This window comes from Danio aesculapii, chromosome 7, assembly GCF_903798145.1.
Source record: "Danio aesculapii chromosome 7, fDanAes4.1, whole genome shotgun sequence".
NCBI lineage: Eukaryota > Metazoa > Chordata > Actinopteri > Cypriniformes > Danionidae > Danio > Danio aesculapii.
The window spans coordinates 1,407,682-1,435,649 of NC_079441.1; the positions used below are offsets into that span (position 1 = coordinate 1,407,682).

The 27,968-nt window shown below is 35.6% G+C and overlaps 1 protein-coding gene across 1 annotated transcript; it reads right to left on the reverse strand.

Annotated features, from left to right (window-relative positions):
* ripk3 (receptor-interacting serine-threonine kinase 3) lies at positions 1 to 27,964 on the reverse strand. Its single transcript, XM_056460854.1, is given in 18 exon segments — positions 1 to 813; positions 2,896 to 2,914; positions 3,010 to 3,059; positions 3,621 to 3,657; positions 4,495 to 4,544; positions 7,597 to 7,654; positions 10,758 to 10,840; positions 11,922 to 12,077; positions 15,513 to 15,562; positions 19,125 to 19,197; positions 19,200 to 19,221; positions 19,224 to 19,278; positions 21,130 to 21,134; positions 24,227 to 24,347; positions 24,349 to 24,459; positions 24,461 to 24,504; positions 24,506 to 24,542; positions 27,682 to 27,964. Coding segments are annotated over 18 exon segments (1,275 nt in total). The 5' UTR covers positions 27,828 to 27,964; the 3' UTR covers positions 1 to 655.
* Between the last annotated feature and the right edge of the window lie 4 nt (positions 27,965 to 27,968).

The following is a 27,968-nucleotide window of genomic DNA, read 5'->3' on the forward strand; positions in this document are numbered from 1 at the left end:
TTTCTGCATATATACTGCCTTTATGCATTTATTTCATAAAGATAACACCTAAATAAAGCAAGCAAGTAGTTTCCTATTTTGTTAAAGTTGATTAATGTTTAACATAGCTGATAAAACTCATACGGCATCTAATCTTCACAAATCTCCCATGTTTTTGCTCTGAATCCATGGTCCATGGTAGCTTTAATCCAGAGTCTCATCAAACATTTCTCAGGATGTCCGTCTGAAGTCTGCCGTTGCATTTGTAGTTTAGTCATGTTTGCAACAAACCCAATACCAGACTCTAGATGCACATCTGCTGAGGAGGCTCTGGAAGAAATAATCATTTTCATTGCATATATAGATTTGTTACCGACATCCAGTGAAAAATTCAAGTCAACAGCACCTTAGGGACACTTATTTCCCTGACTATACACTCACTGACTATACACTTTATTAGGTACACCTTACTAGTACCGGGTTGGACCCAGCAGATCGTCTTGACCATGTCTACATGCCTAAATGCATTGAACTGCTGCCATGTGATTGGCTGATTAGAAATTTGCATTAACGAGCAGTTGGACAGGTGTACCTAATAAAGTGGCCGGTGAGTGTATGTTTTACAGCCCCATTAGCTCTAAAGCAGCCGATAAACAGGAAAAACCCTGTCTGGTTATCACTGGTGTTTTTGTGGAGGGTTTTGTGGGTAGGAACTGTGCGTGTTGACTGCAGACGGAGCCGTCCGGTGTCTCTGCCGTGGTTTCTGATTGACGTTCATGCTGTTATTGTTGCCGATCTGAACTCCGAAAACATTAGACATGCTGATCTGCACAGCTGAGAGAGAGAAACACAACAGACGAATCAGTTTCTGCTCCTAATCTGACTAAAAATGAGCACCAAAACTATGGTCTGTTATGCAAGACGATTAGGCTAGACTAAAATAATGCTCCATGGACACTTCTCATCTACAGGTTTCTCAGCAGCGGAAGACATCATAGCTGTGTGTTAAATGTGTGTAAATATATTTGTATTCAGTGTTTATATTAAATTCAGAAATATTATTGATAAGGCAGCACGGTGGCGCAGTGGGAAGCATGTTCACCTCACAGCAAGAAGATCGCTGGTTCGAGTCTCGGCTGGATCAATTGGCATTTCTGTGTGGAGTTTGCATGTTCTCCCCATGTTGGTGTGGGTTTCCTCCGGGTGCTCCAGTTTCAAGTCCAAACACATGCGCTATAGGGGAATTGATGAACTAAATTCGCTGTAGCGTATGTGTGTGAAAGAATGTGTATGGGTGTTTCCCAGTGATGGGTTGCAGCTGGAAGGGCATCCGCTGCGTAAAACATATGCTGGATAAGTTGGCGGTTCAGTCCGCTGTGGTGACCCAGATTAATAAAGAGACTAAGCCGAAAATGAATGTCGGAATTATGAGATCAAAATATTTGTCGTAAAATAGTCGTCATTTAATGAGGTCAAAATGACGACTTTAAAAAGTTGATTTGACTTAAAAAAGACTTTAAATAAAACGAAACTATGACTTTATTATGAAAAAAGTGAAAATTGAGATAAAAGATTCAAAATTATTAGATAAAAAGGTCACAATTAAGACCAAGTTCTGACCTAAAAAGGCAAAATTATTAAATAAATAGTAAAGATTGACTTTAAAAAATAGATCTAGACTTAAAATATTGAAATTAAGCAATAAAAATCATAAATTAAATTGTATATTATAATTTTAAAATGTCAAAATTACAAGATGATTCAAAATTACAATATATATACATATATATCTTATATATATCATAATTTTGAATTATCTTGTAATATATATATATATATATATATATATATATATATATATATATATATATATATATATATATATATATATACATACACACAAGCTAAAAGGCAACTTATTATTTACTGTTCCTAAAACTAGGATAGGTGACAAGACTTTTGTCAGGTAGTGTTTATATATATGTCAGAAGTGTCTTCTATGAAAGGTAAAGGCCTCTAGAATACGCTTATTTGAGCACAATATAATCTGATCATGCCTTGATGTTGACTGATTTGATTAGGACAGTAAGGTCTGACTCTGCTTAGACTAAAGTCTGCTCACTGAACCTTCAATAATGTCCAGTATAGAATATGTGCTCATGCTGCAGTGGAAACAGAATGAATATTGTGTCTGACTCCATCATGAGCTTGGAGGACTGCATCCATACATCTCTGACATGACTCAAATCACTGATTAATAAAGTCATCTGGAATGGTGAAGAAAGCCTTCTTGCAGGACTCCCAGAGTTCATCAGGAGTCTTTGTGTTCATCTTCAACGCCTCCTCCTTCATCTTACCCCAGACGTGCTCAATAATGTTCATGTCTGGTGACTGGGCTGGCCAATCCTGGAGCACCTTGACCTTCTCTGCTTTCAGGAGCTTTGATGTGGAGGCTGAAGTATGAGAGGGAGTGCTATCCTGCTGGAGAATTGTCCCTCTCCTGTGGTTTGTAATGTAATGGGCAGCACGAATGTCTTGATACCTCAGGCTGTTGATGTTGATCATCCACTCTGCAGATCTCTCGCACGCCCCCATACTGAATATAACCCCAAACCATGATTTCTCCTTCACCAAACTTGACTGATTTCTGAATCTTGGTCCATGATGGTTCCAGTAGGTCTTCTGCAGTATTGGTGATGATTGATGCAGATCAACAGATGATTCAGCAGAGAAATCCACCTTCTGACACTTTATGATCAACTAGAAGTCAAGTTATTATCTGCTGCTCTTACAACTGGGATTGACGACATGACTTTTGTTGGGTAGTGTGTACTGTGTGTATACATATGTTCGTGCACACTGAGAGCTCTCTACAAGTAAGATGTGTAAATGGTGTCTGATGTAAACAGCACTGACCTGGATTTGACGTCTGACGCTGGAGAAACAGAAACACACACCAGAGTGAGAGTTAGACACTCAGGAACACCATATGAATATCTATGCATGCTTGTTTGTTTGTTATTTTCAGACCTGTGTTTTCCTGATAGCGCCCACAGGTGGAGCTGCACGAGGACTGCATTCTGTCAACAGCACCAACAAATGCATTCAGCAAACCCATACATATTACTGTATCTACTTAAATATTCCCCAATGCTGTTGACCAAGAAAATCTTAAGCTATATTAGTTTTGGATTGTGTCTAGAACAAACCACTGTTATACAATAACTTGCCTAATTACCCTAACTTTACCCTAATTACCCTAGTTAAGCCTTTAAATGTCTCTTTAAGCTGTATAGAAGTGTCTTGAAGAATATCTAGTCTAATATTATTTACTGTCATCATGACAAAGAGAAAATAAATCAGTTATTAGAGATGAGTTATTAAGACTAGTACATACCCTGTACTTCAACTTGATTTAGACTTCAACTGTATGTTTACTGTATATAAATATTAATGAACAGATATAAATATCAATTTTCCCATTTCAGAAATATTTGCATAAATACATTCATCGCCTTTACGCTTACATGGATGCTGTAATAGTTTATTTATTTTTAAATAACTTACACAATGTTGGAGCAAAAACAACATGTCACAAATTCATCATCATCTATTGACACACGCAATGCATCTCAGTTTACCTTTCTGTGCAGTCTTTATGTGAGCGGCAGCGGTTTCCTACAAGATCAAAAATCAAAGAAATATGAATAATTTAACATTCGGTAGATCATTTGCATGTTTGTACTGTTTTGCCCTTGTTTTACATACAATAAAACAAATCATTTATGAGACAAATTAAATTGTAAAAAAATCTTATGAGAAATATCTATTATAAACACTCATATACAGTTTACTCACCGGCCACTTTATTAGGTACACCTGTCCAACTGCTCGTTAACCAAATTTCTAATCAGCCAATCACATGGCAGCAGCTCAATGCATTTAGGCATGTAGACATGGTCAAGACGATCAAACCGAGCATCAGAATGGGGAAGAAAGGGGATTTAAGAGACTTTGAACGTGGCATGGTTGTTGGTGCCAGACGGGCTGCTCTGAGTATTTCAGAAACTGCTGATCTACTGGGATTTTCATGCACAACCATCTCTAGGGTTTACAGAGAATGGTCCGACAAAGAGGAAATATCCAGTGAGCGGCAGTTCTGTGGGCGCAAATGCCTTGTTGATGCCAGAGGTCAGAGGAGAATACCAGTAAGTACTAGTAAGGTGTACCTAATAAAGTGGCCGGTGGGTGTATAATAAGATAATCATGCAGTTCTACATTTCATTCAATAGATTTATTGTGTCTAAGATTTAAAGGTCTGAGAGAAATGATACTTCTTTTTTTTGTCTAAAGTCTGTTTATATATCGTTTTTTTTGCCTTCAATGACCGATAACCATGTTCAGGTTGTAACACTTATTACGATGATTAAAAATGCATGTAGTTTATTAAAATAAATATGGAAACTTAAGCAAAACACCACAAGAAGAAAATGTATGTATTTATAAAGTAGATACCTGTTGAGGAGCAGGTCCGGTGACACAGGACAAATCCTGAGGATCCACTTCTAGAAAACACACAGACGGCTTTATTAATATGCCTGTGTCTGAGATATTATCTTATTTCCAATCATGTATACATGCATAGTGCAGGATTTTAATCATAGTAAAATAAAACAACTGACGACGACCTCAAAAGAAAACACTAAAAGCAGTTTATTGATGATCTGTTGGAGCCTTACATTGTAAAACGGCATCTAGGTAGCAGTATGATACTATATAACTGTGGCATCATGATCACTGCATTGAGGAAGAAGGTGCATTGGTAAGAAGCACACTGTTTTTGACCGTACAACAGAGTAGCGTGCAACATAGATCAGGGTTTCTCAACGTTTTTTACTTCAGGCCCACTTCTTTCTCAGTTCAGCATTTCTAATCATAATAGTGTTAATAACTCATCTCTAATAACTGATTTATTTTCTCATTGTCATGATGACAGTAAATAATATTAGACTAGATATTCTTCAAGACACTAGTATTCAGCTTAAAGTGACATTTAAAGGCTTAACTAGGTTAATTAGGTTAACTAGGCAGGTTAAGGTAATTAGGCAAGTTATTGTATAATGATGGTTTGTTCTGGAGACTATCGGAATTTAGCTTAAAGAGGCTAATAATATTGAGCTTAAAATGGTGTTTAAAATATTAAAAACTGCTTTTATTCTAGCCGAAATAAAACAAATAAGACTTTCTCCAGAAGAAAAAATATTATCAGACATACTGTGAACATTTCCTGAATCTGTTCAACATCATTTGGGAAATATTTAAAAAAGAAGAAAAAAATCAAAGGGGGCTAATACCAGCAACCGTCTTGCTGTGAGGCGAACGTGCTATCCACTGTGCCACCGTGCAGCCATATATATATATATATATATTTGTTTGTGCCTTTTTTTATTATTAGCATTTTATGAAAAATATATAATTGTATTTAAATTTAATTATATATAAAACTAAAACTATATATATATTTATTTTTTATTTTTTTAACAGATTTACCGACAGGTAAACAGCTCCGTCTCAGTGCGTCTTAATCTCATATGCAAGTTTATTTTACATTCTATGGCAGAAACATCACTGACCCTCGCTAGATCCTCCTGTATGGGCGAGCGTCCATTATAAAACTCTTACAGGACATAAACTTCAACAACTATGCGGATATATTAAACAGTTCACACACAAATACACCAAGAGAGACTTTCACTTTCACTTCACACATAGTTTGTGAATGAACAGACTTGCAAGTAGTAGTTGAGACGCAATCATGAGGTTGTTTTTGCGCCGAGTTAATCAATCAGAGAACAGGAGAAAGTGCATTGCTTCGATCATTTTGATATAGCATATTAATAATGACATCCAAAAACTGTAGTTTAATATTGAGAGTTAACTTTAAGCTATCGCGCGGCCCACCTGCAGGATTACTGAGGCCCACTAGTGAGACTCCCATTGAGAATCTCTGATATAGATGATGGAATCCTGATGTTTTGGTATGGACTTTATAAAGTATTTAAACATCAATGTTTTAAAGCAAGTTTGCTGAAGAAAAGCTGTATTGGAAAAGAAATAAAGACGCTTTATCTGCATCTACTTTTGCCTACGGACTCTAACTTATACGCGTATAAAACTACCTTGGCAATTGGAAAGCCGCTACATGGTCATATATGATTATTGTTGTTTGGCGTAAAGTTAACCAATACTTCATTTAAAATCAGGGCAGTAATACTAAAAACAGATAGGATATCCTAAAATTGATTTCAATAACAGTAAATATAAATAAATAACAGTAACTGTTGTGTCCTAAAACTGATATATAACAGTATGCATGCTTAATCAGTCAAGTCAAGTCAAGTCAAAGTTTATTTATAAAGCGCTTTTTAAAAACAACAAGTGCTTACCAAAGTGCTGTACAGACATACACCATTTAAAACAAAGGACAAATTCAACAGACACATGACTCTCATATGGTATTCAAAGCCAAAGAGTAAAAATGGTTTTAAGACTTGATTGAAAAACAGAAAGGGTTGCGGCCTGCCTAACGTAGGGAGGCAAATTATTCCAAAGTTTGGGGGCCACCACTGCAAAGGCACGGTCCCCCCTGGTTTTTAACCTTGTGCGTGGAACAGCCAAAAGTAGCTGATCAGTACATCTAAGTGCCCTTGATGGAGTGTACAATTGGATTAATGAGGACAAGTATCTTGGTGCTAGTCCATTTAGGCATTTAAACACCAAAACTAAAATCTTAAAATGTCTCCTAAACTGTACAGGGAGCCAATGAAGAGAAGCCAGTATAGATGTAATGTGGTCCCGTTTGCGTGTTGCCGTCAGCAAACGTGCAGCAGCATTCTGCACCCTCTGCAGACGAGTAATGGAGGTATGGCTAATACCCACATAGAGGGCATTACAATAATCTAGTCGAGTCGAGATAAAAATATGTATTACCCTTTCAAAGTCATTAAAGGACAAAAAAGACTTTAATTTGGATAATTGCCTCAACTGGAAAAAGCTAGCTTTAATTACCGAATTAATCTGCTTATCCAGGGTAATCTGTAAATCAGGGTTTCTACAGGTTTAACCAAGTCAAATTTAAGACTTGGAGACCTTTTTAAGGCCACTATGAATACAATTTCAGACTTATAAATGCTAAGGACGCTTTCTAATGGCCAGTGGAACAGATATTTACATGGCCATTAAAATTAAAATGTAAGAACTTAATAGCCACATTATATTTCATAATAATATTGTCAAAACAAGCAACTTCTAGTTATTAATACACATATTTCTGACTTTAAAAAGACGACAAGCTTTAAAAATATCTAATCGACAGTGAAAATGACACATTTCACCTCTTAATCCTAACAGGGAAATCCAGCAACAATCAAGAATGCATGATTATCTGCTGTCATGGCTTTACAATCAATAAATGTGATTATAATGGAGGTCAATGGGACAAAAACATCACCAAAGGGGAGTCAATCTGAGCAACACACAAGGGTTAAAAACACGATTCCTATAATGCTTAGTTCTACAAGAGTTAAACAGTAGAAATTAATGTTGTGTTGAACAGACCTCTGTGTGGTTTACGACTGATCTGGACTGATTTCAGACTGGAGCAGATTTCATCATCCTGATAAAGAGAAGACAAGCAGAAAAACATGAATAAAAATGAGTCTGATAGGAACGGTTAAGGGAGTTATGTGAAGAAAAAAGTGCCTGATTACATCATTAAAACCTAAAATACTCTTCTAATGACTGTCTCTGAAAAAGCTATTTAATTACTCAATAAAGAATTTAATTACTTAACCAAATATCACTTGAAATTTAAACAAACCTCACTGAACAATAGAAATTAAAACTCTTTACATTTGGTTTCAACAGGGACTTTAGCTTCATTAGAAATGTTTAATAGCAAAACTGACGTTTCTTAGTACACAAACAGAATTGCATTGCAAAAAGAAAATAAACATTATATGTATTAAATTAAAATTCACTGGGTTCTATATTAACGATCTAGGCGCAAAGTCTAAAGCTCATGGCGCAAAAGCATTAAGGGCGAGTCTGAATCCACCTCTGCTATTTTAAGGATGGTAAAATACACTCTACACTCGGCGCATGGTCTAACATGTTCATCCTGCGTGTATTAAGCAATGTGTATGTGTTTAAGGCACACAACTAATGCGATCTGCGCTGGACTTTAGAGCAGCTTTTAGTTGGTCAATGGCGCAGTCTATTTCAGTTCCTCAAAAGAGCAACGCACCAACAATGTGCCTTAACACACCTCCTGTTCAGACCAGCACACCCATGAGTCCACAAACAACGTGGAGCAAAGCAGGAAAATTAGTGTTGTGCTGGTCTGAAAATAGCAACAAATCTCGCCATGATCGTCTCCATCATGCATATCATGTATAGTCATTCATTTCTTAAGTCTATGTTCAGTCGTCTTCATAAACATAATCTCCTTCAGTTGAAAAATATCATTATTTTGCTAAATATATCTATACAACCAAAATACAATTCAATTCTTTATTTGTACAGCGCTTTTACAATGTAGACTGTGTCAAAGCAGCTTCACACTGAAGATTATAGTAGATTGAAACTGTGTTAGCCCAGTTTTTAGGGTTGAAGTTCAGTCCAGTTCAGTTCAGTGTGGTTTAATGTTCACCAGGGGCGTAGCAACCAGGTGGGACAGGGGGGATTTGTCCCCCTCACTTTTAGAGACAGACCATTTAGAAAAAGGTGATTAATAATTATATGAACCTAAAATTTTGGATCTCATTCAGCTGCCGCCCCCCCCCGCCACTTTTAAAATGTCCGCTACACCCCTGATGTTCACTGCTGAAAGGGATCTATTTCAGCCCCTATTCTTTTCTCCTTATATTTGCTTCCTCTGGGCTCTATTTTTCGAAAGCATGGTCTGTCTATTCACTGTAATGCGGATGACACCCAAATCTACCTGCCTTTAAAACCAAGTTCATGTGGGCTTGAGACCCTTATGCTATGCTTGTCGGATGTGAAAGACTGGTTGTCCTTGAACTTTCTAGATTTTAATGAAAGTAAGAGTGAAATGATTCTGTTCGGCCTGTCAAACTCTTCCAGAGCATCAATAATTAATCTAGAAAAATTAAGTTTGTCTATGAAGCCCTGGGTGAAAAATCTGAGTGTTATTCTGGATGATGGCTTGAGCTTTGACAAACAGATAAATGCAGTGGTCAAATCCTGCTTCTTTCAGCTTCGACTTTTAAAAACAGTCAAATCTATCCTATCTAGATAAGGTTTTGAAAAATAATACATGCTTTTATTACTACTAGAGTAAACTATAGTAACTGATTATACTTTGGGATTAGTCAGAAAACCTTATCCAGGTTACAATTAGTTCAAAATGCTGCTGCAAGGCTTTTAACAAGAACCAAGAAACATGAGCACATTACCCCTGTGTTACGCTCTCTGCACTGGCTGCCTGTGCACTATCCAGTCACTTTAAAAATGCTGCTCTTGGTTTTTAAATCTCTAAATGTCCTGGCACCTTCTTATCTGTCAGAAATGTTAATTGAGCATCAGCCTAGTTGGTCTCTTCGGTCATCTAACCAGAGACTGTTATGCATCCCTAAGTCAAGGCTGAAATGCAGAGGTGACCGTGCTTTCGCAGTAGCTGCTCCTAGGTTGTGGAATGCTCTGCCCCTCTGTATTAGATCTGTTTCATCCCTTTCTGTTTTTAAATCTAGGTTGAAAACTTCTCTCTTTGATTTGGCATTTGATCAGTGAAAATTGTCTGATTTAGCTATAATTTTATATATACATTTGTTTTTATCTGCTTTGATTTGTACTGTGCAGCACATTGGTCAACCTCTGATTGTGTTAAATAGTGCTATATATATTAAATTGACATTGACAAAGTCCAAATACTGAAGAGCAAATCCATCGATGCACAAAATATTCAATTATTTTTGTGAAATATATATATATGTGTGTGTGTGTGTGTGTGTGTGTGTGTGTGTGTGTGTGTGTGTGTGTGTGTGTGTGTGTGTGTGTGTGTGTGTGTGTGTGTGTGTGTGCATATGTGCATGTTTGTAACTCATTATTAGAGCCAGACAGAATCTGTGGACATCATTCGCTATTTCTGAGGAGAATTTTTCAGCAGATTTATGCAGAATAATTTTGGGAGTATCATAACTAAAAACCTAATAAATTAAACACAAAATAATAGCTTTTAATTTATAGCAAATCCAACTCGATTTATTAATAATAGCAAATAATAGCAAAGCCAATTCGATTTATTTGGTAAACAAAGGAAGCCTATCATATAATATCTCTACTAAAAGACAGAAAATACTACTGTACAATCTGGATTGTAAATAAATTAGTGGAAAACTTTCATATTAGTCAATAATATCACTGAAATTAATTTAAAAACTGAATAAATATAAATTTACACAAATTTAGACAAGTAAATGGCAGCGCAGATTCCATGTGGACCGACTCATTACACAAAGCACTGCTACTCAGACAAAACACTTCATTTCAACGTTTTAACATCTCTTTTAAGCCTGTTTTAATCTGTGGTTAATCATGTGTGTATTCCTTGTTATTTTTATTTCTTACACTGTTTACTTTCTTTTATTCTTGTTCATGTAAAGCGCCATATAAATAAACCTGCCTTGCCTTATTTCATTAAAGGGTTAGTTCACTCAAAAATGTCATTTTTGTCATGAAAGATGATGCTAAGAATGTACCAGCTGCTCCAGAACATCGTGAACGGCATCATTCAGTCTGCGCTCGTGCATCGTGTAGATCGCAGTGATGGCGTGAACACAGTCTGAAAACACAAGAGCAGACGCTCGGATGCACATCAAACATACTGGTCTTGATTATTAATGCACTACATGTGTGGAACGGAGCTACTTAAATAAACATATGCATAAATATAACATAAAACTAATCATAAGAGCTATTTTAAAACTATGCATAACTAAACATACCAAACACTAAGTATGCATACTTAATGATACACATAACCTCACTATACGAGTATTTTTTTATGTAAAGCAGATGCAAGATGTTGTGCAAAGAGGTATTTAAAGCTCTTGTGAAGTGCTTTTAAATGTGCATTTTTATTGGATGTTTGACGCAATCTCAACTGAGACATGAAAAGAGGGCGGGGCATAGCGTGGCTCCTCCCTTTTATGCAAAACAGCCAATAGCATGTTGTTTTTCTCACAGCTCTGTCAGTGAGAGTGTTTGAGCTCAAGCGCAGCAAATGAACAGCCATTGAGAAGGAGGAGGCGGGGCATGTCAGACACTAGAGTGCATCTTATTGGTCAGAAGGTTTGATGAGAAACTGTAGTATGAGGTGACGACAACAAATCCTTGAGAGAAGAGACAAGGCTGCGAACTCTAGATGTTTATATGAGGTTTATCTCTTCTAAATCTTTTGGAGCACACTAGATTATAGATATCCTTAACACTAACATACTCATACTGACATCTAAAAACATTATTTTTATTTCACAGGACCTTTAAGGTAGAAAAACAAGTAGTGCAGTTTGTTTTGTGGTACATTCCCGAGTAACTGTTGCTTTCCTTATTGCACAGGTGTCAATCTCAGTTTGTGGAGGGCAACAGCTCTGCACAGATTAGTTCCAATCCTATTTAAACACACCTGATCAAACTACTTGAGTCCTTCAGGCTTGTTTGAATCCTGCAGGTAAGTGTGTTGAAGCAGGGTAGGGCTAAACTGTGCAGAGCTGCGGCCCTCCAGGATCTGAGTTTGACACCCCTGCCTTATTGAGTCCTTGTAAGATGGAGTTTAAGAAAAGTGTCTGGTGCACATGGAGAGAGAGAGAGAGAGAGAGAGAGAGAGAGTGTTTCTACAGGTGGTTGATGCGCTCTGGTTTCACCTAGGAAAGAGGGTCTCCTGTGGGACTCCTGATCCCAGCACTGCATCATCAGCTTGAGCAGCTCGTCCAGCCCTTCGGTCTCGCAGCGGTCCACTGATGCCAGATCAGGACGGTCTCCCAGAGGGATCCGAAAGCGCACCAAACTGGACTGAACACCTGCAACACACACACATAAACATGCAGGCATACACATATACACATGCCCACGCACACAAGCACATGCATGCTCAGATACACAATATACATGCATGCATGCACACACATCAACACATACACGCCCGAATACACATGTACACACATATACATGCACACACACACACTATTTACAACTTTGTTAATAAATGCTGCAGCATACTGTAGTATTAACTGTAGACAACTGAAATACTGTAGTATACTCTAGCTTTTACTACAGTAAGCTGTGGTGTATTGTAGTACAATATTCTCTATAGCTGTACAGTATGGAGCTTTAATGCACTCAAAACCTGCCGGAACTACTTCAGCTGCGCGTTTGTCTGACAATAGACCCTTTTCACATGACGTCACGCGGTTTCACTCCACGCAGTGTATCGTTACTTCCACCTACACAGAACTACTCCCCATAGAGAACTCACCCAGTGAGCAGTATATTTACTACTGATACGGTTAGACTTTGACTACAACTGTTTTCTGTTGTCTGCATTCCAGGTGAGACGTCTGACATCTAAAACACGTACAGATCAGCCGGATTTCTGCTTGAACCAAAAAAATGGGACTTGAAACAGAGTCTATTGCTTTGTGTTGCTGTCTTTACTGGAGATGGAGTTGATATGGACTTTGACAAATAAAGATTTCAGATGTTTACACGGATGCTGAACATGTTTTTATGTCAGATTTATTTATTTATTTATTTATTTATTTATTTATTTATTTATTTATTTATTTATTTATTTGTTTATTTATTTATTTGTTTATTTATTTATGTGTTTATTTATGTGTTTATTTATTTATTTATGTATTTTTTTATTTTTTTATTTATGTATTTATTTATTTATTTGTTTATTTATTTATTTATGTATTTTTTTATTTTTTTTATTTATGTATTTATTTATTTATTTGTTTATGTATTTATTTATTTATTTATTTGTTTGTTTATTTATTTATTTGTTTATTTATTTATGTATTTATTTATTTGTTTATTTATTTATTTGTTTATTTGTTTGTTTGTTTATTTGTTTGTTTATTCATTTATTTATTTATTTGTTTATTTATTTATTTATTTATTTATTTATTTGTTTATTTATTTATTTGTTTATTTATTTATGTATTTATTTATTTGTTTATTTATTTATTTATGTATTTTTTTATTTTTTTATTTATTTATTTATGTATTTATTTATTTATTTGTTTATTTATTTATGTATTTTTTTATTTTTTTATTTATGTATTTATTTATTTATTTGTTTATGTATTTATTTATTTATTTGTTTATTTATTTATTTGTTTGTTTATTTATTTATTTATGTATTTATTTATTTGTTTATTTATTTATTTGTTTGTTTATTTGTTTGTTTGTTATTTGTTTGTTTATTCATTTATTTATTTGTTTGTTTGTTTATTTATTTATTTATTTGTGGGCTGAAGAATAACTAATATATAAAACTGCGAGTGTTTTACTGTGGTTGTTCACAGTGGACAGCTGATTCACGAACACATTCATATTATCCACATTCTCAGTTTTCTGACATTTTATTTCTATATAGGCATTTCATTCATGAACATAAAACATTTATGTCTATTTAATATGCAAATTAAATTAAAATAGAATAACAATGTTGTATGTGACTTAAAAATCAAACAAAAGCATTATAAAAATGTACAATTGCAAAAATAACACCAAGAAGACCGCATTATAATTCAGTACTATTAGTACCAAAAATATCCAAAAGGTGGCAGCAGGACAACATTTATTCATTCAAATGGAGAAACTGAACAAAACATTAATACAGAGGTCACCAAACTTCGTGGAGGGCCGGTGTCCTGCAGATTTTAGCTCCAACCCTAATCAAACACAATCTAATCAAGGTCTTACTAGGTGTACTTGAAACATCCAGGCAGGTGTGTTGAGGAAAGTTGGAGCTAAACCCTGCAGGGACACCGGCCCTCCAGAACCGAGATTGGTGACGCTTGCACTAATAGATCAGTAAATAGTAAATGATGGAACTGACTTAACATACTTAACAGGTAATATAAGAAGATTTAATGAAGATTTGTACTCATGCAGGAACATTTGCATAAAACAGATCATATAAATGTACATTCAGAGCAGCATTAAAGTAAAAATCAATCGATTATTGAGCAAATTAACTAATTAATAAGTGAAAAAGTTGCAAACATATGCTTTCTTTGATAAGCAATAGTTTATTCCTATTCTTAATAACTTAAAGAATCATTTTCTAACTCAGAAAGCAGCTCAGTGTTGAAAGAGAAACATTCGGACGCATGCAAAACACCAATACCAGTTAAATCAGATCGTGCAAGGTTAATATTTTTATGTGTAGATTTTCCAGAGAAGTCTCCCATTCATTCAAAGGTAAACCGGAACTAAAAATACACTGCGTTGCTGATGTGAAGTGACGTCATTGTGAAAAGGGTCTATACTGTAAGTAAACACCTTAGGCTGCATTTACACTGCAGATCTATTCTGATTGTGTGAATGCATCTGAATTTTTTTTTTTTTTTGATGACCTGCTTACATCATCTTTTAAAAGTGACTCGTATCCGATTGTCTGCATTTACACAGCACACAGCAAAGGTGCAATGACCAGGAAAAAAAAACAAGCGGGTGCTGACTAACAGCTGATAATAAATGTCCGCTCTTTCTCCACTCCTGCTTTTAATCTGTTCACAGGGTTTTTTTATTTTTTATTCTTTTTGACAAGTTGTTTTACTATAGTTTATGACAGAAAAGTTCTCATTTTGCCATCTTTTAATCTAAGCCTTTTTAAACCAGTAGACGTCTTAATGTAATGTTCATGGCGTGATTTATGCACGTGATGTAAGCTACAGTTTTATAATAGTTTATATTGGTTACATGGTGAATGTTGCGCTCTCGCTCGTAAACATGCTTAAATACTTGTGCTACATGGCAATATAAAAGCTTTTTTAGCCCTCGTGTGTGAGATTTAAGGTTTGGGACTCTGCTGAAGTCTGTTCCGAAATGAAAGCGTCAGGGTTTCACGTCATTCGCTATGGTTTTTAATGATGCGCATTGACAGGTGAAAGTCCGATCTACCTGCTTACACTGCAGACACGAGGGCACAGATCCGATAAATCATATCGGATAAATTTCCACATATAAACAAAGCCTGAATCTGATTTGAGAAAATCGGAATCCATGTGATTTGTTCCTGCTTACACCAACATGCGCCATATCCGATCTGCGCCACATGGGAGAACAAAATCAGAATGGAGTCACTTGAACAGTGCAGTGTAAATGCAGCCTCAGAGTGATCGTCAGCCAATCAGAATCAAGCATTCAGCAGAGGTGTAGTGTGAGTAGTATTGGTGAATATGGGATTGATGGGAATAAATGTATAGTTTAATAACTCTCACCGCTGTATGGCTCCTTCCCAGTGATGATGGACCACAGCAGGATCCCATAACTGAAGATTAAAACACAAAACACACACGCGTTATGAGGTTTACCTTTTAATATTCACTACTTTTTATGAAACTTTATTTTTAAATCACTTTCTTTTCTGTGTTGAAACTGGAGTCAATCAGAAGCGCTCTCTCTGCCTGTCAAGCTACAAGTACAGTTCGCTTTTAATAAATAAAAATCAAGCTGCAATCCTAAAACTACAAGTACAGTTCGCTTATAATAAAAATCAAGCTGCGATCTTAAAACTACAAGTACAGTTCGCTTTTAATAAATAAAAATCAAGCTGCAATCTTAAAACTACAAGTACAGTTCGCTTTAATAAGTAAAAATCAAGCTGCAATCTTAAAACTACAAGTACAGTTCGCTTTTAATAAATAAAAATCAAGCTGCGATCTTAAAACTACAAGTACGGTTTGCTTTTAATAAATAAAATCAAGCTGCGATCTTAAAACTACAAGTACAGTTCGCTTTTAATAAATAAAAATCAAGCTGCGATCTTAAAACTACAAGTACAGTTCGCTTTAATAAAAATCCAGCTGCGATCTTAAACTACAAGTACAGTTCACTTTAATAAATAAAAATCAAGCTGCGATCTTAAAACTACAAGTACGGTTTGCTTTTAATAAATAAAAATCAAGCTGCGATCTTAAAACTACAAGTACAGTTCGCTTTTAATAAATAAAAATCAAGCTGCAATCTTAAAACTACAAGTACAGTTCGCTTTTAATAAGTAAAAATCAAGCTGCAATCTTAAAACTACAAGTACAGTTCGCTTTTAATAAATAAAAATCAAGCTGCGATCTTAAAACTACAAGTACGGTTTGCTTTTAATAAATAAAAATCAAGCTGCGATCTTAAAACTGCAAGTACAGTTCGCTTTTAATAAAAATCCAGCTGCGATCTTAAAACTACAAGTACAGTTCGCTTTTAATAAATAAAAATCAAGCTGCGATCTTAAAACTTCAAGTACAGTTCGCTTTTAATAAATAAAATCAAGCTGCAATCTTAAAACTACAAGTACAGTTCGCTTTTAATAAATAAAAATCAAGCTGCAATCTTAAAACTACAAGTACAGTTCGCTTTTAATAAATAAAAATCAAGCTGCGATCTTAAAACTTCAAGTACAGTTCGCTTTTAATAAATAAAAATCAAGCTGCGATCTTAAAACTTCAAGTACAGTTCGCTTTTAATAAATAAAAATCAAGCTGCGATCTTAAAACTAGAAGTACAGTTCGCTTTTAATAAATAAACATCAAGCTGCGATCTTAAAACTACAAGTACAGTTCGCTTTAATAAATAAAAATCAAGCTGCGATCTTAAAACTACAAGTACAGTTCGCTTTTAATAAATAAAAATCAAGCTGCGATCTTAAAACTACAAGTACAGTTCGCTTTTAATAAATAAAAATCAAGCTGCGATCTTAAAACTACAAGTACAGTTCGCTTTTAATAAATAAAAATCAAGCTGCGATCTTAAAACTACAAGTACGGTTCACTTTTAATAAATGAAAATCAAGCTGCGATCTTAAAACTACAAGTACGGTTCGCTTTTAATAAATAAAAATCAAGCTGCGATCTTAAACTACAAGTACGGTTTGCTTTTATAAATAAAAATCAAGCTGCGATCTTAAAACTACAAGTACAGTTCGCTTTTAATAAAAAAATCAAGCTGCCAATCTTAAAACTACAAGTACAGTTCGCTTTTAATGAATAAAAATCAAGCTGCGATCTTAAAACTACAAGTACAGTTCGCTTTTAATAAGTAAAAATCAAGCTGCGATCTTAAAACTACAAGTACAGTTCGCTTTTAATAAATAAAAATTAAGCTGCGATCTTAAAACTACAAGTACAGTTCGTTTTTAATAAATAAAAATCAAGCTGCGATCTTAAAACTACAAGTACAGTTCGCTTTTAAATAAGTAAAAATCAAGCTTGCGATCTTAAAAACTACAAGTACAGTTCGCTTTTAATAAATAAAAATCAAGCTGCGATCTTAAAACTACAAGTACGGTTCACTTTAATAAATGAAAATCAAGCTGCAATCTTAAAACTACAAGTACAGTTCGCTTTTAATGAATAAAAATCAAGCTGCGATCTTAAAACTACAAGTACAGTTCGCTTTTAATAAGTAAAAATCAAGCTGCGATCTTAAAACTACAAGTACAGTTCGCTTTTAATAAATAAAATTAAGCTGCGATCTTAAAACTACAAGTACAGTTCGCTTTTAATAAATAAAAATCAAGCTGCAATCTTAAACTAACAAGTACAGTTCGCTTTTAATAAATAAAATCAAGCTGCGATCTTAAAACTACAAGTACAGTTTGCTTTTATAAAAATCAAGCTGCGATCTTAAAACTACAAGTACAGTTCGCTTTTAATAAATCAAAATCAAGCTGCAATCTTAAAACTACAAGTACAGTTCGCTTTTAATAAATAAAAATCAAGCTGCGATCTTAAAACTACAAGTACAGTTCGCTTTAATAAATAAAAATCAAGCTGCGATCTTAAAACTACAAGTACAGTTCGCTTTTAATAATAAAAATCAAGCTGCGATCTTAAAACTACAAGTACAGTTCGCTTTTAATAAAAAAATCAAGCTGCGATCTTAAACTACAAGTACAGTTCGCTTTTAATAATTAAAAATCAAGCTGCGATCTTAAAACTACAAGTACAGTTTCACTTTTAATAAATAAAAATCAAGCTGCGATCTTAAAACTACAAGTACAGTTCACTTTTAATAAATAAAAATCAAGCTGCGATCTTAAAACTACAAGTACAGTTCACTTTTAATAAACTAAAAATCAAGCTGCGATCTTAAAACTACAAGTACAGTCGCTTTTAATAAATAAACATCAAGCTGCGATCTTAAAACTACAAGTACAGTTCACTTTAATAAATAAAAATCAGCTGCGATCTTAAAACTACAAGTACAGTTCGCTTTTAATAAATAAAGAAGTTATTATTATTTTTATTTATTGAGAACTCATGAAAAATTTATGTTTTAAAACTTTACAGAAAAAAATATGAACCCAGCACAACTGTTTTGAAACATTGATAATAATCTGAAATATTATTATTAATGAATGTATTGCATTAGAAAATTATCATTTATTATAATAATTAATAAATACCCGCTGCTCTTTTAAGCTTCCACAAAAATATAAAGCAGTATAGCAATATATAGACAACAGTGTTTCATTATTTCACAAGTGCTTTTTGCTAAATGAATGCACTCTTGATTTGCATTGGGGTGGCACGGTGGCACAGTGGTTAGCACACGTTGCCTCACAGCAAGAAGGTCGCTGGTTTGAGTCCTGGGTGAGCCAGTTAGCATCTCAGTGTGGAGTTTGCATGTTCTCCCCATATTGGCGTGGGTTTCCTCCGGGTGCTGATGAATGACATCCACTGTGTAAAACATATGCTAGAATAGTTGGTGGTTCATTCTGCTGTGGCGACCTCTGATAAATCAGGGAGGAAGCCGAAGGGAAAATGAACGAGTGAATGATTTGCATTAGAATCATATTTAAAGCAGCATTTTAAAGGCATATCTGTTGTATTTTGTACCTGTAAACGTCGAAGGCTTTGCTGGGTTTGTAACTGATGGACTGGAGTGCCTCTGGCGGCATGTAGCTCAGCGTCCTCCTTCATCCTCGTCGTTCACCTTCCGGTATACTTACAAACACTTTCAGCCACTCGAGACAAACCAAAATCTGTGATCCTGCCAAGAGGGAGACACAGAAAAGGAGGGATGAAGAGAGGAGGAGTGAGTGTAAGACTTTGTAACCCTTGTGTGCTGTTGGGTGGTGTTCTCCACTCTGGGCTGATTTTGAGGCTTAATTTGGCCTCATGTTTCTCTGTGTTTCAGTAAATGTGATGATTTTTGCTGACAAATCTGATTTTGATGCATATTTTGGGAAAATGCTTTGGAATTTTTTTTTAAAACTCAACAATACACTGTGTTCAGACTGACTCCCCTTTGGTTATGCTGGTGCTGTTTTTGCCTCATTGACTTCCATTATAATCACAGTTATTGAGTGCAAAGCCATGACAGCAGATAATCATGACAGAACAATACACAAGGGTTAAAGGTGCTGTATGTGAGTTTTTGACTCTCCTAAATCATAAAACTATCATCATATGTTTGCAGAAATATAATAAACATGTTAAGTAACATATTTGTTTTATCTGCAAAACAATGCTGAAGTCAGATATTCTGCTTTGAAAATCTGTAATCCATTTCCACAGACCTCAACAGTACCTCAAGGGTCTGTTCTTGGCCCATTGTGTTTACAATGTACATAACTGATCTTCCAGATTTCTGCACAGGAGTTAACTGCCAGTTATATGCAGATGACACAGTCATCTATGGTCTGCTAAAACACCTTGTCGGGCAGGTGAGCAACAAACTCAGGCTTTACAACATACTTCAGGATGGTCTCATTTAACGTTGAATATCAAGAAAACAGTTTCTATGTGCTTCTCCATGGGAAATAGGCCTGCAAGGAATACATTTAAGGTGCTGATTAAAAATAGAGTTATTGAAGAAGTGAATGAATTTAAGTATCTTGGCATGACTCTAGACATGAATTAATATTTGATTTAAACTTTAATGAAACTAACTAAATCTAAAGTGAAAGTTACAGTAAATTTAAAAATATTACCGAAATTAAAAAGCAAGTATATGGAAAATATTAAAATGTAACTAAAACTTTAATGAAAGTAAGTAAAGCTGAACTGAAATTTACTGCAAAAAATAGCAGAAAAATAAAAATGCAAAGGATCAAAATCAAATAAAAAACAAACAACATAAATCTACAGTAAATTTACAATGCGATCAAAATAAAGTGCAAAAAAGCAATAAAATAAAAATTGTCAAAAAAATAATTTTTAAATAAACCTTAAAATAGTATTTAAAATAAAATGCAAAAATACAATTTAACTAAAACTAACAAAAACTATAATGAAATCAGAGATGTATAGTAACGAGTAGAACTACTTCACTGTACTTAAGTACTAAAAGGCAGTATCTGTACTTTACTGGAGTATTGTTTTTTTCTCCTACTTCCCTTTTACTTAAGTACATATTTTCGATGAGTTTAATACTTTACTCCGATAGATTTTTATGAGCTGCATCGTTACTCGTTACTAGAGGTGTCAAAATGGTTGATATCGGTTCAGTAATAGATCATAACGGGTTATTACGTACTGACGTCATTTATCTCCTATGTGCGGTCGCAATACTATGGCGAAGGACGGGGCGCGAGGGCGAGTGAAGGCGGCCAGCACACGAGCGCTATTTCACTACTACAGAGAAATGTTGTGAGACTCAACGTTCATCTCCTCTGGCTGTTAAGCGATACTTGAGAATCCAGACCTGGGCGTGTATGAGGTGCAAGTTTTCTCCACTGTGTCTATTATAGATTACCTGTGATAACCGCGTATTATACATACATAGACTGTAACCGCGGCTGTTCTTCCCGCCATCAGTGAACAACGGCTTTCATTTCTAAAGCCGATAGCAGCCCTTTCTGTTGAAAAGGTGGACAATACTAATCAAAGGGGTGTAGACCTCGCCTGTCAGCGTTTAAAAAGCAGGCGGGAGAATATTTACATTAGTTTCTTGCTATAATGCTCATGCTGTCTTCTGTGCATGAGTTTTGTTGATACATTCAAAGAGTGTTTTCTTTGAGCGGGTCAAATTAAGGGTACAGTTCATCATATATTACTGCTGTATTAAAGGACACATTGTATTACAGAACATTTAACTGTCACACCAAGAAAAAAAACCAATAGAATTTTTTATTTATTGCATTTCTTAACTCCTAATGCGCTAGTTAACACATCAATACATTTTCCCCAACACATCCCATAATTTCTAAAATATCAGCCTCTACCAATGGTTGAGATGTTGGTTTATGGTAAAGTACCAGAATGAATAAATATACTATAAAAATATGAAAAATATGAGTTTAGGACCATTTAATTAAACATAATCAAAATGAAACATTTTTGAATACTAAATCATAGCCATAAGCCATAAAATATTCAGATTTTCATTTAACACGTAATATACACGTTTTCTTTTTTTTTACAATAAAATCCAAATCAAGTGAATTAGAACTCGTTTACAGCATTTACAACCTGTAATTTGTGCTCCGAAAATGGGTTTCATAGCGTTTTGAGTGGATTAGGACTGTTTTTGTGACACACAACTTTGAAAGGTGTGTGTTAAAGCTGCTATAATCTGTCAGATCTGTGGTTCAAGCATGAGAAAAACAGTATCGTAAGTCATGTTTCTTTTCGTTCTGCTTAATGACGTGCCCCCAAAAAGAGATTTAAAATAAACAAAACAATATGATGTCTTTTGACTGCATTCTTTAATAACTACATTACACAATACTTGTACTTTACTTCAGTACTTGAGTAGTAAATTTTGAAATAAACTACTTGCAATACTTAAGTAAAAATGTGAATACTTTAGTACTTCCACTTAAGTATGGTGCTTAAAGAGCACTTTTACTTCTACTCAAGTCACTTTTGATAGAGTACTTGTACTTTTACTTAGTCTGGGTCTCTAGTACTTTATACATCTGAATGAAATGAACTAAAACGAACTGGAAATTTAAAAATAGTATTGAAATAAAAATGCAAAAGAATGCACAACATGTCATTTTTTCACATTTTCGAGTGCCTTGGACTGATTCCTGTTGTTTTTTGATGAATCCCTTACCCAAAGACCACCGACCAAAATTTGAGTTACCCGAGCACTTTTTTGCTCACATCAAATTCAAAGCTTTGATGTTTGCTTACAAAGCGACCTCTGGCTTTGCTCCTTCTTATCTGCTCTCACTTCTGCAGATATATGTGCCCTCCAGAACTTGCGTTCTGTGAATGAACGTCGCCTCGTGGTTCCATCCCAAAGAGGGAAGAAATCACTTTCCCGAACTCTCACATTCAATCTGCCCAGTTGGTGGAATGAACTCCCTAACTACATCAGAACAGCAGAGTCACTTGCTGTCTTCAAGAAATGACTAAAAAACGCAACTGTTTAGTCTCCACTTTCCTTCCCTAGTCTGTAACTGCCTCTCTGGCTATACACTACCTTGCCCTCTCTCTTTCTCTCAAAAAAAACTTACATTACTAATGCTTTGCTTCTTAGACTTTACACACCTGAAACTTGCCTATAGCACTTGTTCACTGCTGCTCTTATAGTTGTGTAAACTGCTTCCTTGTCCTCATTTGTAAGTCGCTTTGGATAAATGACTAAATGTAAATGATTTTCTGGATTAACAGTACAGTATGTTTGAAAACAGTATTGAAACGAAACGTAACTTTAAAAATGCTTTTCTCAAAAGTCTAGAAGAATCTTGCAGTGATGAGGAAAAGTGGGCATGGCCTCGCCTTGACGCCCAGACTGTCGCTCAACAAATTTTGAAATAAAAATGCAAAAAAATGTAAAGTAAATAAAACTAAACTGAAATGTACATCAAATTAAAAATAACATCAAAAAAAAACGCAAAGAATTTAAATGCAACTAAAACTAACACTGAAATTAAGCAAATTTTAAAATAGCATCGAAATAAAACATGCAAAAATCATCATTTAACTTTTAAAAACTTTAATAAAACTAACTAAAACTAAACTTTAATTTACAGTAGATTTAAAAATAGCATCGAAATAAAATGCAAAAAAAACTTATTAACCAAAACCAAGTGGAAATTTACAGCAAATTCAAAAATTGTTCTAAATAAAAATGCAAAGAAAATGCAAACAATAAAAATGAACTAAACTGAAATCTACAGTAAATTTAAAAATAGTATTGAAATAAAAATGCAAAAAATTAAAATTGACTAAAACTAAACTGAAATCTCCAGCAGATTAAAAATAGCATTGAAATAAACAGCAAAAGATACAAATTTGACTAAAGATGTAGCTACCGCCGGTTATTAAACAGTCCACGCTTCCCAAATACTGATGTCCGAGCATATTTATTGAACACCGTGAAAACTAAAAAGATAAACAAACAAACCAAATGTTTCACACAAGCAATCAAAAGGACATCGTGTCCTCTGACTCAAGACAACGGAAACACGGGAATTTTTCACCTTATTCTCCGTGTACGAGTGGGCACGAGACTTCCGGTTTCATTCACTTCATTCATTTTTAGACGTTAAAAACAGCTCGTTTTGCTGCTTGGTGTTGCAAACTGATATTTTCTTCTTATATTATTCTATTTTGTCTGTATTGTCATGCAAATACTTGTTTGTAGAGTAAGTAGTTCAACCGTTTTCTAACGTTTATTCCTAGTCATTTCTCCCATAGGCAGCTGAATCGGAAGTTCTAAAACAATCGCAAAAAACGCGCACACTTCCGCACTGAAGAATCAGGTCAATAAATTAAACTTAAACCAATAAAAATAATGAACTACAAAAACAACAAAAAACAAAATACAAGCTGACCAATTAGCGTCAGCTACAAAAATGAACAAAAACGATAATGAAACGAGCTAAAACTAAATGGAAATTCACAGCAAATGTTAAAATTGTTGAAATAAAATGGAAAAGAATGCAACAACAGTACAGTATTTGACAACAGCATCAAACAAAACGTCATTTTAAAATAAACAATCTTGCGGCGATGAGGAAAAGTGGGCGTGGCACCTTGACATCCAGGCTGTCACTCAGCAGGACGTTGCTAGGCTTCAGGTCGAGGTGCAGGATGGGTGGAGTCAGCTGATGGAGGAAGTTCATGCCCAGACTGACCTGCAGCGCCATGCGCAGGGCGAGACGCGGCGGGGGGAGCTGCTAATCTCTGCAGCAGATCCTCCAGAGAACCCCTTGCCAGGAACTCCAGCACCAGCCCACACTGTAGCGGCCGCTGTGGGTCGCCCAAACGGCCTCATACACACCAACACACGCACCACATTCGAGTTTCCAGCATCAAAACATCAGCTGCGCTTCTCTCTGAGCGGAGGATGCAGAGCTGAAAACAAAACCAGCAGCATTAACCCTGTGTGTGTTCAGATCGACTATGCTATGCTATGCTATACAATGCAATTAAATTAATGAAATTCAAGAAAGTAAAACATAAATGATTACTCGTCAAATTCATTTATTTCATTTACTGTAACTCTGTGGTTTTTAGGAAAATTGTATTAATAATATTAACAACCATTCAGTAGAAATCTACCTTAAAGGGACAGTAACCCAATCCTCATAATTTTTCACTCATGTGAAAAGTTAAAGGGCACGATCCCCCGTTTCAGCAGGGTGTTTTCACACCTCTAGTTTGGAAAAGGTCAGGAAAGTGGGTGAGTCCGGCTCTGTTTAGGTGGGGTGTCGGGGAGGGAAAAGGGAACGTTTGCATAAAAATGGGAGTTTCCATTTGAGCACGCGCTGATTCACAGAGGCAAACAAACACACAGACGCAGGGAAGAAAGACAGTGACTGTGTTTACATAGACATCAGTAACCGAATTATCTGCCAAATTAATTGTCGACTTAACTGCAGTTTGGCACTTTCACTTTCATTCAGGAACGTTTCATGCATGCCCCCACGTGAGGAACTGCTTGAAGAGTGTAGTTTTAATGGAGTGTTTGATACCGCACGCCACATGGGAGAAAAACCTCCGCATTTCTCTGTAACTTAGATGCACTCGGTAAGTAGCGTAAGAACGCTGTGTGTGTGTGTAGACAATCCTTTCACGAAATGCAGTGAAAATCCTACACGACGGTGATAGTTTGATAGCGGTGTTTACATGTTTACACTCAGAGAGCAGCACTTACAGAGGATCTATCAGTCTGTAATATTGTAGTGATATTAACGTACTGTAAACTCACTAACTAAATCATTTTGACTAAAGTCTGTCTTTAAACACTGTATAAGTACTGCTGACCATACTGACTAGCTTTGCCTCTGAATAAACAAACAAAGACCACCGATCACACACACTTACACTTGTAGAGACAGGACAATCAACACCAACTGGAGCCGCGTCTTTATTAAAAGGAGACGAGCGGTATATCTAGATTTCACTATTTCCAGATGTGAAAAGCTCTCGAGTAAAACATGACCCTTACAAACGTATTTCTGTGGCCTGCACTGTTATCCAACGTGACTCCAGCTGCGCTCTCATAGCGGGAAATGAAATCTAAACCTTCATTACAGCACATTTATAAACAACACTAATGACCCGTGTCTCCAAATTCTTCTTCTTCCACTTGTTTTGGCAACACAACGTGGCGTCTCTCTGCCGTCTGAACACTGTAACAGGTATAACAGTCTGCGAAGATGTCGTGCATATTAATGAAGTTGCACCTCATTCACAATAGAGCGCGCTGATTGGTTTAAACCAAGTCTTTCTCCTGAATTAATGCTGCACACTCAGAGACGTCACGATGTACTCACCGGTACAGACATCCAGTCTACATGCTGGAATACATGCAAGGATCTAACCGCCGTGACGCAGCTTCAAAAATCCATTTCACTTTGCTCAAAATTACGCAAAAACAACCAATTTGACTTTTTAGTGTAATATATGTGTCCTGATCGTGTTTATAGCAGCGGGGGACACATATATGACTGTCAACAGCTCAAACAATGTGTTTTGGTGTTTCTGTTTAACACAAAATGTAAGATTAGCTATTAGCTATTAACTTTATATGCAAAACTGGATAAGCCCATAAAAGACGTGCGAATAAAGCAGCGTTTCCATCCAACAAGTCAAAGAGAAAAAAATCGTCACTTCTTAATAAACTGGCACCAAATATCAACAGTAAAAACAGAGTTTGCTGCGATAAGAGAAGCGGCGTCAATCTTTTCTTCATTTAATAAATGACTTGCACCTCAGAAGACAATGCTGACACACAATGAACATGTGCTGGCGTTTGAAAGCGTAAGATGGGGAGTACAGATGCTCTTGATTCTGGAGGTTATTAATAATATAATAACACTAATACTGAGATGGTTTTGGTGTTTTAGAATGAGCAAAACAACAGTTCAGATGTGTTACAGTGTGCTCAACCTGCTGGTTTGTCCATTCACACACATTTTCATCATCACATGATCTCTTATAACAACATCACATGACCTTTTTATTGTACATACTGGGATTTGTTCAGTAAACGTGTTTCCATCGTAGTTTATGCGCATCTTTTCTTATCGAATGAAAGGATTATCCTACTCAGTTATCCACACACATTTTCCAAATGTATTCGCATCTTGGTGTTTTCTTCAACCAATTTTTTGATGTGCTGATCAGAAATGCCAATACAAAGGTGGATGGAAACGCAGCAATTGACATCCATAGTAAAAGCTAAAAATACAATGGAAGTCAATGGCTGTTTCTTCAGCATATCTTTCTGTGTTCAACAGAAGAAACTCAAACTAAAAAATAGATGATGAACTTTATTTTTTGGGTGAACTGTCCCTTTAATTATTATCAATCTTGTCAGGCTGTTTAGTGTGGTTTCAGTGTTCACGTGATGTAACAGGCTAACTTCCCATATAGTTCCCCATTATCAGCTCCATTACTTTAATAGAATAAAATAAAATAAAATTAATATAATAATAATAATAATAATAATAATACTAATAATAATATGAATATTAATATTTCCCTACTGAAAAAAACTGCTTAAACCAGCCTAGGCTGGTTAGCTGGTTTTAGCTGGTCGACCAGCCTGGTTTAGAGGGGTTTTGGCCGTTTCCCCCTGTCTTAGCTGGTCAGGCTGGAAAATTTCCAGCTAAAAGCAGCTTGACCAGCCAAGCCAAGCTGGGAGCCCAGCCAAAACCAACTATCCTGCTTAAACCAGGCTGGTCAAGCTGGTTCTAGCTGGATTTAGCTCATCATTTTCCAGCCTGACTAGCTAAGACCAGGCTGGAAAGGGCTGGAAACCAGCCTGGAAATTGCCAAAAACCCCTCTAAAACCAGCCTAGGATTTTTCTGCAGGGTTAAAATGAATAAAATAGACTTTGTCTGATTTTAAGGCACAATTTGTATAATTTTAAACACAATAGCGTCGACTGAAACATGACATTTTGAGCAAAATAAAACACTTTATTTGACAGTGTCTTATAAACTGAATTACAAATAGTTGTTTTATGATATATAGATTATTTACCAGTCTTTATAATGTAGTAGCTTCACGGCCACGTCGGTCCCCCATAGGGTGTGTTTGGCGCGAAATATCTGCCCGAATCCACCGGAGCCGACTCTCAGAAACCGGTCCAGACAGTCGTCCCGAACCACACCTAGGCGGAAGCGCATCTCCGCCGTCCATCGCTCCTCTACTCGGTTAAACCGGCTGAAAACAGCTCATGTCATCTTTCGATATTTCGTTATCTAGAGTCATTTCCCCGTTGAATATACTCTCTTTGGGAAGATAGTTTCACTTCCCCATCAAAACAA